General features: G+C 42.3%; 1 protein-coding gene across 1 annotated transcript in view; it reads left to right on the top strand.

Annotated features, from left to right (window-relative positions):
• The first annotated feature begins 1,422 nt into the window (after positions 1–1,422).
• Positions 1,423–15,015, top strand: part of kcnq2a (potassium voltage-gated channel, KQT-like subfamily, member 2a) — a 22,041-nt gene continuing 8,448 nt past the window's right edge. The window contains exons 1-9 of the mRNA XM_029507159.1: positions 1,423–1,721; positions 9,086–9,176; positions 9,264–9,390; positions 9,605–9,780; positions 10,447–10,572; positions 10,699–10,809; positions 11,927–12,022; positions 12,126–12,220; positions 12,789–12,848. Of these exons, the coding sequence (XP_029363019.1) occupies positions 1,423–1,721; positions 9,086–9,176; positions 9,264–9,390; positions 9,605–9,780; positions 10,447–10,572; positions 10,699–10,809; positions 11,927–12,022; positions 12,126–12,220; positions 12,789–12,848 (1,181 nt within the window). The remainder of the gene's footprint in view (positions 1,722–9,085; positions 9,177–9,263; positions 9,391–9,604; positions 9,781–10,446; positions 10,573–10,698; positions 10,810–11,926; positions 12,023–12,125; positions 12,221–12,788; positions 12,849–15,015) is intronic.

The following is a 15,015-nucleotide window of genomic DNA, read 5'->3' as shown; positions in this document are numbered from 1 at the left end:
CTGGTCTTCAGTGTGCCACCAGTTCAACCTAGCTAATGGCTGCAGCATGTCGGTGTAGCTGGACAAAGAAATGTGTCACCAATTCCACATCTATTTGCATTATCCTAATACTTCGTCACTGTATATACTTTATTTGCAATTTTATGTTGCTTGAAAATAACTGTATAAACGCTCTCTTGTTGAACCTTTCTAAAACGATCATGGTAAATGCAATCTTCACAAGCTAGCAAATAAAATCTTCACAATATGAAAATGTCTGTCAATAGCAGCAAAGTCGCAGATACGAAAGATGATGTGATGTCCAACGTAATCATGCTGAAACACAAAGGTTAGGTGGTTTCCACTGAGTAAGGATTTTTGAATATCTTGTCATTTCCCCACTTTATCATGACTCCCAGCAGTGTATAAATGGCCATTGCTGTTTCAGACAAATGACTCAGAAGAAGTGATCGCTGAATGATTTCCACACCAACAGGCTTTGACTAAGTGCTACTGTAAGTGAACAATTAGACTTCGTGTACTTTCTCTTTCGGTCCATTTATTTATCCCCATCTTGATGTCAAAGTACGTAACATATATGACCCTCTCTTACTGACCTGCTAATCTGATCTTCATTAAATTGGATTCACTCCGAACGTACTGATGGATCATTTTCTCCTCATCTTTTACTTCCGGTTTGCTGAAAATTGATCTAAAGCTTTTCCAAGATGGATTTCAGAGCAGGCTGAGGTATTCGATTTCTTTATTTTATGTCTCAGGGATGTTGACATGCCCTTGCAGGCCATATCTGTGATTGGTCAGAGAATGCAAACCTTTAAAACTTTCAGGTGTCCATTAACTAAGGCTGCACATATGAATATTGCATGAACATGCTTCCTTGTAGCTTGTAGCTCTTCTATTAGGCTTCGCTTCAGTGGGAAGGTTATCTCAGGGCATTCTCTGAGAACAGAGACATGTTCACTTTCCAACAGCACAGTGCCACAGTGCTTTCCCATCCATGTCAGCAAGTTTAAATTGTTAAAGCTCCATCCAAACAAACCGGATCAGATGTTCATACAGAACAAGGGCGCCTACATGATGTAACTTTAACTTGGTTGGTCGTTGGTCGTTAGATGACTGCAGGTAACACTTAACATTTGCAGATTGCTAACGTGGTGTGACTGGAGTGAAATTAATTTCCATCCTTGCTGGGTATGTGTGTGTGTGTATGTGTGTGTGTGTGTGTGTGTGTGTGTGTCAAATGGCCGCAAGGGGCTAATTTATAAGCATACACTCTGCAGTTTCGCGTGGATATTGCATTCGGTTTTCAAGGGGGACCGACGCCGACTGCATTCCCCACCAGCACACACCCATCAGCAGCGGTGATGCATCCCCGCGGCAAGGGCACCGACAACTCCGCCTTAGAGTCGTCTCCACTTTAGGATGGTGCAGAAATCTCTCAACGGTGGGGTTTACCCAACTCAGACCGGAGAGAAGAAGCACAAAGTCGGGTTCGTTGGACTGGACCCCGGGGCTCCCGAATCCAGCAGAGATGGGGCGCTGCTCATTGCGGGCTCGGAAAGCACCAAGCGGAGCAGCATCCTCTCCAGACCGAGATCCAGCATCTCTGCCGGGAGACCCAGACCTGCGAAGAAAAATGCCAGCTATCGGAAACTACAGAATTTCCTTTACAATGCGTTGGAGAGACCGCGAGGATGGGCGTTCATATACCACGCTTATGTGTAAGTGATGCCTTTTTTTGGGGGGGGGGGTTAACCAAGTATGTCGATCCTGTCGGTATGGCCTCTTTACTACTGAGTCATCATTTTGGGAGAGCTGTCAGTTTAACATGTTGTGTGTGTGTGTGTGTGTGTCGTTCCACGCTGATCACGTTCAGATGGCGCACAAAAGGGTTAAATGTTGCCTGATCATGGGAGGTCCTGTCATTTCACCTGCATAACTCCTGCACGAACTCTTCATTGCCTTGCATTGCAACGTTTTCTGGTCACGCATTGGTGTTGTGGATGATGGATTTCCATCCGTTCACGATGATATCTGCCATCCCCACTGTCTGTTCGTTTTTTTTTTTATTTTTTTATTTTATTTTATTTTTATGTGCTCCTGACTGGAGAGGCGATACGTTGCGGCAGCAGCCGGTTTTCAGCACCGCGGTGTGTGGACAGCTCCGCGCCGCGTCATTACTTCCACTAATTAATATTGCAGTCCGGCTCTGCTGAGTGAAGCCCACTGTACTACATACACTGTGTGTGTGTGTGTGTGTGTGTGTGTGTGTGTGTGTAGGCAGGCAGGCAAAGGGAGTGTTCTGGATACTATGGCCTGTGACTAGACAGTCTGGGAGTATTTGCAGACTGATAGCATCGTAAATGTGCTGGTGAATGGTCGGTATTGAGGCAGGCGATCTTCGTGGACAGGACTTGCTCAGTTTATATGAATCAAAGGACACCTGCAGCAATTTCAGTGATTTTTAGTTTCTGTTGGGTGACTTGCACAACACAGACTGAAACAAAAAGTCCAGAATTTGTGCATCTGGCCCCTGAGATATTGAGTTTTGGATCCTCCATTTCCTGTGTAATGCAACCAATGCCATCTCTCCCTTCGAGTCTGCTTACCACAATTTTCAGTAAAAACAATTTTCAGTTAATGTTTTATTTTCTGTGTTCCATCACAGCCACAGATGATGTCATAAAATGACTTGAAATGCACGTCACCTACTGCAATTATTTTCATTTCATCATGTTGAGCAATGATAGCGATTCCAACTGTTAGCTTCATTGAAAGCTTACTCTGAATTTATACTCTAACAGTCAGCGTGGGTAAAGTGTAGTCCGGCCCTCTGATTCAGTGATACTGCATGATGGTAACAAGTGCAAATTGCCACAACATGAAAGAATTCACAGTGTGCACTCTATAGACTCCCCTGAGACAGCTGCTTTCCCAGAAGTGAGCCTGCGTTAGCGTGAAACCACTCACGTAGGTTCCTCTGGCTGCTTCTGAAAAATGCACTACAGCACAGCAGCCTGCTAAGTCCCCTCTTCAACATTTGTATTGTTTGTTTGATCATTTGCTGGTGTCACTCTTACGAGGCAGTGCTGCTATCTTCATAGCAGAGCTGAGTGCACTCAGAAGGGAATTTGTTATTTTTATTTTCCTGGATAATACAGTATCTGAAGCCAAACTACTTCAGGGAACCTGGTTAGAAGAGAGCCAGCAGCATGTGTGATTTCCAAAAGCAGAATCTTTTGGGAAGCAACTTACAAAATAACGTGCAACACAATCACAGCAAATTCACACAAAGTTCACAGTAGAGTTTCCAGCCTGAAAAGGAGCACCTCCATTTCAGTTATCCATTCTATACATTGCTTATAGTTTGTGTCTTCTTCCAACTCCCTATTTTTTATTTTTTATTTATTTATTTTTTTAATTCTGGCCATCTGATTTATAAAACTATTTCAAACTAACTTAATTCTTCTCCTTACCTCTTCAAAATACGTTTGGCAAACACAGTGACCCTGCTACTTGGCAGAAATGTGCTGATGCTCCAACCATTTCTTTTTTCTTTTTTTTTTTATAATTGATGAGTTTCCTTGGATATCTTAGGCAAGTGTTTTGTTCCTTGGACCTTGTTTGTGCACGATCGATATGTCGAACACGAGTACTGATATACATTATATACATACCTATAGTACTGCCTGTCTCGCTGCCTCCATCTCTCACCTATTCTTTTTCTGCCTCTTTGTCGAAGCTGTCTGAGCCCAACCCCCCCATCTCCCCGTCACTTCTGTCTCTGGTCCAACACTAGTAAACAGGGAGTGACACAATTTTTGACCATTTCATTTCCAATCAGAGATATTCCTGCAGTTCTAAATTTTTAGCATCTTGGAAAATGCAGCTCCCTAAAACTGTGTTTGAACATGTTGAATTATTACAAAGATCTGGGAGGATGTTGTTCATTTAATCATTCTGAAAGAGAGTCAGAGAGGGAAATCAAGGATCTGGTGCAGTTAGTCAATCTTCCTCTGCTGAGCTGGCTGCTCGAAAACAAACTGGGGAAGAATTAAAGACAGTGGCAGACACATGTTGGCTGCTGAGATTAGTCCACTTGAGTAGAAGAGGAATCTGCTGTGAGAAGGCAAGTGTCTGCTTGCTAATGTCCGTGGGTAGGCTATGGCTACGGTTGGGTGGTTTCTCACTGATAATACTGACATATGATAGTTAATAAACTTGTTGATGTTGATGTTTGCCGTTCCCACCACCCAGAAACGGATAAGCAGATAGAGATGAGATGGTCAGTAATTTAACCTCTTGCTCAACACACTGCAGCCTTGTTTGTTTGGGTAAAAGCCAAAAGATGCTAATGTTGAATAAATTCTGCCGTATTCAATTCAGAACAAAATAACGCTTGAGCCAATCCCAGCAAAAGAGAGGAACACCTTAGAAAGGTCACCAGTCCATCACAGGGCCGACACACAGAGACACACAGAGACCAACAACCACTCACACTCAGAGCTACAGACAGTTTAGAGTCACCAGTTAACCCAAACATGATGTGTTTGGACAGTGGGAGGAAACCCACACAGGCACGGGGAGAACATGGAAACAACACAGAAAGGCCCCAGGCCAGGGAACTGAACCCTTTGTGTTTGAGGCAACAGTACTTACTGCTAGGCCCCTACACTGCCAAGACAAAGTTAATCCAAAAATAAATAAATAAATAAATAAATAAAAATTATCTACAATTCAGGTGTTCAGAGTTTGCATCCCTAAAATCAGTTTTCAACGCTAAACTTCTCTCACTTTGCTACAAAGTGATTTGACATTATTTGTGTGTAAGCTCAGTACATGTTTATTTCTTGATTGATTTAATTCATTTCAGAGTTAATAGACAAGAAGCAAAGATTCCTGTTTTCAGTACAGGAATAAGCGGTCAATATTTCTCAGTACTAGCTGCTGTTAACGCTGCATGCAGGCTGGTTCATAAGGTACACAGTGACAGAAGGTAGCTGCGAAAGTCACTCGTGTGTGTATTTATGCTGGATGAGTGCCAGAGAAAATCACCACCATCCTCGAACATCCTTAACCTTTTGATCCCTGAACCAAGAAATAATGGACAGAAAACTCGATTTATAAAATGTGAAGTCTTTATTTGGCCCTTTAACAAAACAAAATAAAAATAAAATGCATTTTTGGTTTGTTGGTTATATTATATTTGTTACATCGGGCGTTACACTAAATTCTGGCAAAAACAAAAACTTTTCTCCTTGGCCATCTCTTTATTTCTTTCAAACAGCAGCCATTTTCAATTTCTTTTATTTTGCCATGGGGATGGTCTCATAAATGTAACTATCAAATTTGATACGCACGGCATTACAGGGTTAAATACCCATCCAAAGAGCCCCCACAATCTAAATTTAGCGAGATGAGTGTGTCTGGGAAGGCAGTGTTGCGCTGAAAGGTGTAAATCTATGTTTACTTCTTTGCAGCTCAGGAGGAAACGCAAACTTCTCTGCTTCCAACAACAGCTGCTGTCTGGACCTGTCTGTCAAAAAATGGTCACGTGTTTGTCGTCAGTTCTTTGGCAGGGCACAGAATTGGCACCCCAGGTGACACACAGTGTGTGCGCTCGACCTCTTTCTCAGTTTGGGCGCAGTATGGTTGTTTAATTTGCTGTGTGAAGCTGCAGTGAGCTGTAGCTGTAGACTGTTGATGCAAATACTGCAATTCTATTCATTTTGCTCAGTGACAAAATAAAACATTTTCTAATCCAGACAGCGTATGTGTATCCTGACAGGTAACCACTAATGTGTACGAGTAACAATCATAGCTTTTGTCTGAGTGTTACTCGTAAACATTCGTTTCAAAACACATTTTGTATTATTATAAAGAATGCCTTAACATCTGATTTTGTTTTCATCAATGAAACACTCCACTAATCTACTGAACAATAGCTTTTTGGCAGTTTTTTTTTAGGAATTTTGAGTTGGTTCATGCTAGAACGATTCAATTCAGTGTTGTTCTGCGGTTTTAATGATTTTCAACATGAAGACATTCGTTTTGGTGGTTTATTACAGAATGCAGCAAATAATTACATTTAAAAAAAAAAAAAAAAGCCGCATTTTTGAAATACCCAGTGCAGTACGTAACAACTTTTACAAAAAGCAGCACATTTTTATCAATTTTTTGTTCAGGATTCTTTTTTCCTTTTACCTTAGAAAATGTCACACAAAGTAGCTGTTCGATTTTTGAAATAGCACCTCTGCTTGGGGAAGAATGAACAGTGTGATAACCTGACCCTGCTCTCCCTTACTTTTTTTTTTCATCTGAAAGAATGCAAATCTCCCTATTTGTCAAACTCTTTCTTCGACACTTGAGCACAGCTGTGTAGTTTGTATATCACTGACATGGCTATAAATTATATGGAGATTTGCTGTACTCACACACAATCGGAGTGAGTGGCTGTAGCATCTAATTGTCTGACTGCTTCGGGATGCCGGTTCTGTCCTCCTTCCTCAGCAAATGTCCTCATTAGGAGCTGCTGATGAGTCTGGCAAGGTGGGAGCAGGAAAGTTACACAAACTGATGTCCAGTTACTGTAGCCAGACAGCTCATCTGTCTGCTGTCAGTTCCCAGTTTTAGAAACAACAAAAAAAAAAAAAAGTCATTACTGTTGCCAATCCCGGCTCACCGTCGGTGTGGGCGGGGTTACAACCCTGGAAAGGTCACCAGTCCATCACAGGACCAACACACAGAGACAGACAGAGACCAACAACCACTCACACTCACACTCAGACCTACAGACAGTTTAGAGTCACCAGTTTACCCAAACATGGCCATGACCTTCTTCTTTCTGTGAGGCAACAGCATTAATCACTATTCCACCCTGCTCTACCCAGGATCTGTTAAAAGAAAGTCCGCTTACCCCCTTCCCCTCTGAAGATCACTTACTCACTGTGTATTTGCTTGTTCCTAATCGAAGTGTGAAAAACACAATTGGTGTTTTTAGTTGAGTTCATATTCTGGACCGGAGCTGATGGTCAACAGTCTGACAACAGGACCACTGGGGCCGTTTCTCATCCGTGTGATTAGTTAGAGTTGTGAACACTGGCCAAAAGTTAGTCTTCAGGTGATGGAATGGAAGTCGGTGTCACAGGTCAAAGAGAGGCAAATGCCAACGTGTGAAGTGACTCTTTGACTGGATATAGGAATTAAAATTAAAACAAAAACAAATTATGTATCATTTCCGCCATCTCTTGGAGGATGAAGTGACTGAGGTGATTCTTAGTGCATCAAATGGGTCCTAAAGGGAGGAGGCAGTCACATAAAAACACTGAAACATTTAGTGACCTAGAATACCAAAAACCAATAGACAATAAAAAGCTTGCCTTACATTGCTGTTGACAAAAATCTATACTGATTATAATACACATCAGAATATCAGCATTGTCACAAATTCAGAAAAGTAAAATTGTAAACAAGCGGCAGAATGTAATAAAAACTTCCCCCATGCATGAAAAGCTCCATTTTACCCAGCAAGCCTTGACTTCTGCAGTAATTAATCATGTATGAGATGCCATAATCACCCATTTATCATTGATGTGAGAGCGTATGACCTCAATCTCACCTCCCAAAGTTAAATGTGCATTACTACCGCAGCTCTGCTAAAATATATATATATATGTTGGCTTTTTTGAATCTTCTGATAAAGTATAATAAAGAAGAAAATAAGGACTCAGCAAGTCCACATAGATTTTTGTCGCCATTGCTACACACGCTCTGCTGCTTCATTCTGATTGGCCGACAGCCAGTGGCCACTGCCAAGACCTGGAAAAGACCAAACTGAGAATAAAAGAGAGAAACAAACAAACCAAAAAGATACCTACGTAGTCTGGATAAGATTTGTGAAAGGTTCAGTGTTCAGAGCACTTCTTCTGTTGAAGATGAATTCATGTCAAGTCCGCCTTTTAACTTCTGCACATGCTACCAGCACTCCACGTTTGGGGTATTTTTTGTTTTGGCCTTTTGGCCTTCAAACTCGGCCCTTGTTAGCTGCAGGCAGCTGTCCATCGGTCCTGTCCACCAATCAGCATTGACATTTAGCAGCTAACTTCACTTAGTGAATCGACTGGCACCTAGAGAGCCAGAAACAGAAGCTGAAAGGAGGGGATACTTTTGGGACAGGGAGAAAAAAGCTAGTTTCTATCTTTTGGACGATGACTGCCATGTCTGCCGCTCGTCTTCACAAGAATTTTTGCATGTTTTTCAAAGTAACATCGTAATCCAAAAGACATAGGAATTAAAATATGGACGCCCTGTGAGTTGTCCATGCTTTTTGAATGTTCTTCCTTAATTGAAACTGATGATTTTCTCATACTCTGCCTTTTCTGTATTAATCCTAACTATGTACTTTATGTTTATTGGTACTCTAAATGGCCTAATCTCTATTATGATTAATGTTGGTTGTGCCCATGTTTGTTTGTTTTTTTTTTTTTAATCTTGCATTGTCCCAGTAATGAGTTTCACCAGGCCATCTCGATTAGTTCTGCTTTGGATTCCTGCCAGTGCATCTTTTCTGAAGAAAGGTCAGGCCCTCCTCAAATCATGTTATCCTCTATCAAATAAAACTTTCTCCAGATGGTCTCCACCAGAGATGAGGCAGCAGAATTGATTTTGAATGTTGAAAAAAGATAATGTAATAAATGCCTCCAAACAACTTTGCTGGAAGGCAGATAACGCACTTTGGCTTGTTTCCTCTGATGAAGCCACCACCCAGGATCTGCAGTTAGGTTATCATCACTCAGTCACTCCCCAGCTGTCCCCAGCTGGTATGTGTCTTTTAAAAGCTGTATCCATGGAGTATTAAGGTGTATTATTAAGGAGCATGACAGGCATCTTGACAAATACCATGAATATAGTTTAACTGATGAGCAAGCAGTAAGTCATCCTTCAGAAAGTCCAGTGTGTTCGCAGGGCTCCTACAATCTGAGGTCATGAGTTACGCTGTTTTGCTGTAAATACTGTGCTCCCTGTCTAAAACAGTACTTACCAAGTGTTGAAATGAGAATGCAATAATATGTCACCTGTCTTCCAGATTCCTCTTGGTCTTCTCCTGCCTCATTCTCTCAGTCTTTGCTACAATCAAAGAGTTCAAGAACAGTTCAGAGAGTGCCTTGTACATTTTGGTGGGTATCGTTTCACTTGCTCTATCACACTGTGTGTGCGTGTGCGTGTCACTGGGTTAACGCTGCCATTTTTGCTCCATTCCACAGGAAATTGTAACAATTGTGGTGTTTGGAGTGGAGTACTTTGTGAGGATATGGGCCGCTGGTTGCTGCTGTCGATACAGAGGGTGGAGAGGGCGGCTAAAATTTGCCAGAAAGCCTTTTTGTGTCATAGGTGAGAAGGGTGAAGTTTGTTTTTTGACCTGAAACGTTACTGGAGGAAGATGTACTGATAATGTTGTACAAAGTACTTGGGGCAACTTTCAAATGAAAAGAAAACTGATCCTCGCTGTCCACAGTAAACTGTTGCTGATTCAGTCTGATTTGATTGGGGACATTTTATCTGTGTCCCTGTTTGCCATCTGACTGCAATTTACCTCTCTCTCCAGACATTATGGTGCTGATTGCCTCAGTGTCTGTCCTGGCAGCTGGATCTCAGGGCAATGTTTTTGCCACCTCAGCTATTCGGAGTTTGAGATTCCTGCAGATCCTGCGCATGCTGCGTATGGACCGACGTGGAGGCACCTGGAAGTTGCTCGGATCTGTAGTTTATGCCCACAGCAAGGTGAACCTGACGTCATGTCCTTTAAGAATAATTTAATGCATCGTGTCTATGACATTTGTGCATCTTAACAAAAGGAATCTTGTCCTCAAAGTAATCGCTCAACATTGATTCCCCGCTTCTGCTCTATGTAGTAGAACTGGTAACAACAAAACCAAAGATGTAACATAACTTCTGCCTATATCCTTCTTTCCTCAAACTTGCAATATGTAATGTGATCACATTCTCCTGTTACCTTCCATAGCAGCAGTCACATCTGCTTTGTTTTTTCTGTAACCACCCAAATGTTGCTACATACATTTTGTCTTTGGCTTAAATTGTTAGCCAGCAACAGGTTTAATTAAGCACATGAGAACATATTTCTGTCAGTTTTGTATTAATGAACATGGAAATAAAATTCTTTGCTCATGCTAGTAAGCTGGGGAAAGCTTATAGCTAACTATGTGTGTGATTCAGTGAGACAGAATGGGTTTGTGTGTGTGTGTGTGTGTGGCGCTGAGGGAAATAAAGGGTTTATGAAATACTTGGTTGTTCATTAAGGGAGCATGACTCATGTAGTCAATATTATCACAGAATTACTCTTTTAACCATTTCACAGGCGTTGTATAACCGCTCTGCTTTATTCCCTCCCGTTCCCTGATACTTGTTGTGTTGGTCTTCTCTCCGTAGGAGCTCATCACAGCGTGGTACATAGGTTTCCTGTGCCTGATTCTGGCCTCATTTCTGGTCTACTCCGTGGAGAAGGAGTTAAATGATGAGTTTGAGACGTATGCCGACGCTCTTTGGTGGGGACTGGTGAGACCAATATCGACAGTAACCAGCTTCTACTTATACGAAACACAGCTTTCTGGGATCTTATGGTAAAAATGTGTTTCTCACCGCTCAAATCAAGTATTGACTTTGATCCTATCTTTTCACCAGATCACTCTCACCACCATTGGTTATGGCGATAAGGTTCCCAAGACCTGGTATGGACGCTTGCTGGCAGCCACATTCAGTATGATCGGGGTGGCCTTCTTTGCGCTTCCGGCTGTAAGTATAAAGGCTCTGAGTTCATTTATGTCCCATCCATCATGGTCTTAAAGCAGAAATATTTAATATAGCCCCACTAATGTCACTCAAGGTTAATAAAAGTATATGACACAAAGCATGTTATGTTGAGAGTATAAACTAACCCTAACCCTAACCCTTATGTAGTGCTCAGTAACTCTATTCACAAACGTGTTATTCAACCAGCCTAACCCAAACCCACCCAAGAATTTAAAATCAGTGATTGACTCTGAGGTTTATGGAAAGCATCCCTATATCGTCAATGACCCGCCTCCATGGGGATTGGATTGGATTGTTCAGAAACCTGCCCTTTCTCGTGCCAGACAAAGCTCCTGTCCACGTGTCCAAACATCATCAGTCCATATTCTATACAGCCTCCGATGTTCCTTGGGATCAAGACTGGAGTGTGTCTTGGACTCTGGCCATGAAGTTCTTGTTTATTCCGTTCTCGTCTTACAGTTACCACTGAAGCACTTGCCACAGCCTTCCTCGGGTCATTTTGCAGTAACACAGGGGGTTTTCTTGCAATTCACCTTGAACACCTTCATGGGTGAGGTTTAAATGTGTATCGTAAGAGAAATTAAGGATCGTTATGCTGTTCCTAAAGCCTTAAATATGTTTTTAACTCCAGATTAGGCTATAAAAAAATAACAGAAGGTTTTAAAAACAGCAATATTATGTAGGGTCTGAGAAATCTTCAAATCTATATAATATTGAATAATCCCAAAGTCTTAGTTATGGTTTAACTTAATTACGGGGGTTGGGTATCTCTGATATACACACATACAGCTCTTGTCTTATCGTGCTGTAGCTCCACTGTATGTTTGTCAGCTAATACCTGAGGATGTAAGATTCAACGATAAGCTTTCAGTCCGCTGCTAAGACGTATTTGTTCTATCACACCTAACAGGCAACAGGATGTGCTATATTTCTTACACTGACATTGGGGGCATGGAGAAAATCAACCCTCTCCCACATTGAGGAGGTGTTGATGGAAACAGCTTAGTGTAATCCCAACTTCTGGCCAGTAGAGGTCAATAAAGGTCACCGATAACTTCACAGGCCTTCTGCGGCGCTAACGCTCTCTGACCCTGCACAGGGCATCCTGGGTTCTGGCTTCGCACTCAAAGTCCAGGAACAGCACAGGCAAAAACACTTTGAGAAGAGGAGAAACCCTGCAGCAAACCTCATCCAGGTATATATGTGGGACACACTGTGTGCCAACAAAACCAGACAAATGCACAGTCTCTGTTTTGCACTCATGACATAAGACTGAAAAGAGTTCTGTATTACTCCAGGCTGCTTGGAGATTTTATGCCACCAACCTTTCCCGTACCGACCTGCTGTGCACTTGGGATTTTTATGAGCAGACTGTTGCTATTCCAATGTACAGGTAAGTGATTCAGCTTGCTGACTATGGCCATTAAGCTGACATTCTTCAGCATTTCCAATAAATAAATCTCTTTTTCCATATCGCATCCTGCCCCGTCTCTGAAAAGAAGGAATATCTGAAATTCTAGAAAATCCAGATCTCATTATATTCCAAATTGAATCAGTTACCTTTGGCGGTTGTGAAGAATTACTTCACTTTCACTTTCTGCATTAATCAGGGTAATTACAGTGGATCAGGCTGGAGTCTTGGCGGTGTCAAAACCTATTTGAAATACTGTTCAAAAGACACGCTGTGCCAGAGGCTACTTTGTAAAGTGAACCACATATTTTGCCATCCAGCTGTATGAATCAGCAAATTGGCCGCCATGGTTGCCAGGGCTGCCATGCTGCTACGATGCAGATTTCTGATGGTGTGTGTCTCTAAAATTGCCGTTCGTGTGTTCTTTTTTTGGGCAAAACTTCATAGATGTAAGGAAAGTTACTGCCAAACTACTTTGAATTTGTGTTTCAACACAGAGTTATTGAAAAGGCATTGCCAAAATGACATAAGGCCTTTCGTCTTTTCTCAGGCTTATTCCACCCCTGAATCAGCTGGACCTCCTGAGGAATCTGAAGGCCAAGTCATTCAGGTATCACCGTTATATTCAGCGACACACCGGATACTTAGCAATGATGAGACTATCAGGATGCAGTGAATGTGCAGGCTGATTGTGATAGTGATTAAACTATGGACTGAGCAAGAAAGAAGGGGGTTATGTCTTTAGGTTAATAAGCGTTGGTAGAAAACCGTCCTTGTCAGAGGAAAACTTTGAGCAGCTGTCTCCGTGCCCCCACCACTTGCCCCTGGCCTTCCCCCAGATATGTATCACTGTTAAGTGCATCCACCTGAGAGCTAGAAGGAAGCATCAGAGTCTATTCTAAGGGCGACCCAGAAACTGCAGTCTTTGACTCCTGATGCACCTGTCTTTGTGCGTGGAGACTTTAATCACTGATCACCGGAGAGAACTCGTAACAACTTCTGTCGTCTGAGTCTCGACCTGTGTTGTGGTTCTGTCAAAGGAGTGTGGGTGGGGCCGATTGTAATCGTGTGCAGCTCATTCCAGCAGATCGCTCTGCCCTCAGGAGGGGTTAAAATCATCACCAATCTGGACTGATGACTCCAAACTGAGCCTGCAGGGGTGCTTTGACAGCACAGACTGGGGTATGTTTCAGGAATCTTGCGATGATATTGATTAGCTGACTCACGTTGTCAGCAGCAATGTGACATTTTGTGAAGGTGGTGTGATTCCAAAAGAGACTGCTAAAGTATTTCCTAACAGCAAGCCCTGGGTGCCAAAATCATCTAAAAACCTGTAAAACAAACTCTTTTCGAGAGATGAATCTGACAGAGCTGAGCCTGCTCAAAATGGACATCAAGAACAAAATAAAAAAGGCGAAACTGAATTCAAAGGAGAAGTTGGAAAGAGAACTTACCAGCAACAGGTCTGCTTGGAATGGCTTAAAAACTATCGTTGGTTCAGACAACAAAAGTAACAAAAAGGTGGCTCGTGATGGTTTCAATTCTGATCTGTTGGCACAGGAGTTCAACAGGTTTTATCCTAAGTTTGACTGTCCTCATTTTAGCGAGGAAATTTTAAATCTGAAAAACAAACCATGCTGTTCTGGTCGAATTCCTTTTGATGTTCTCTTTGTGGCCAAATCTTTTAAACACTCTGGAGCTGGTCGGGTCCTGACAACGCAAGTGCTCGACTTCTCGGTGCTGTGCAGAACAATTAGCTTCCCCATCTTTTATCATATACTTCAGCTGCCACTCAACCAACGGAGGGTGCCAAGGTGTTGGTTATCTGTGGCTAAAACCTCCCACCCTGAGGTTTTTAACGATTACACACCTGTGGCCCTGACTTGCTTTGACTGAACACCTACTTGACCCATTAGAGTTTGGCTGCGGGGCTGGCTGTGGAGTTGAGGAAGCTGCTGTTGCTTTACAAAATATTCTTTTTAAAACACCTTGAAGGAAACAAAAATCATGTCAAGCTGCTGTTGTTGTTGTTGTTGTGGGCTTTTCCTCAGCTTTTAAAACGATCCAGCCCCACATTGTAATTGATAATTGTTTAGATTTTAATGCTGTAGGCCGGTTTAGAACTCAGACAGTCAGGGTAAATGGATGCCTGCCGGGGGAGCCGCCATCATCCACCGGGCTGCGTTCTTCCTCCTCTGCGTTCTGTACACTGACAAATGTCGCAGTCAGCGCAGTTACAGATTAATTTTAAAATTTCCTTCTCCTCCTTCCTGACAATGAATATGGCCATGGTCCTGTAGTTGCTGAATTTGTTGACTGGTGTGGCAATGCTTTCCTTCTATTAAATACACAGAAAACTCAGGACATGTGTGCAGACATAAATCTGTTAAAACCATCATCAAAGGCCAGACAGTCGACACCAAAATGACAAAATATATCGGGACCATTGTGGATAAAAAGCTTGATTTCGCCGGTCACTCTGAGGCCTTGTGTACAAAAGGCCAGCGACGTCTGTCCTGTCTGAGGAAATTGTCTACGTTTCAGGTCGACAAGTCGCTGATGATTTTATTTTACAGCTCATATATTGAATCTGTGCCGACTTTCTCTCTTCTCTTTTCGTTTGGTGACCTTAATACCAGTTCTAAAAGTGCATTTAACAGAGCTACCAGATTTTAGGAGGTCAAATGTGTGCTCTATCAGACCCGTTTCATTGGAAGATAGTCAGGAAGGCTAATGCCATTTTTTCCAACAGCTCCCATCCTTTACATTCTGAGTTC

The sequence above is a fragment of the Echeneis naucrates genome, chromosome 7, assembly GCF_900963305.1.
Source record: "Echeneis naucrates chromosome 7, fEcheNa1.1, whole genome shotgun sequence".
NCBI classification, from domain to species: domain Eukaryota; kingdom Metazoa; phylum Chordata; class Actinopteri; order Carangiformes; family Echeneidae; genus Echeneis; species Echeneis naucrates.
This window is presented reverse-complemented; position numbering and strand designations above follow the sequence as displayed.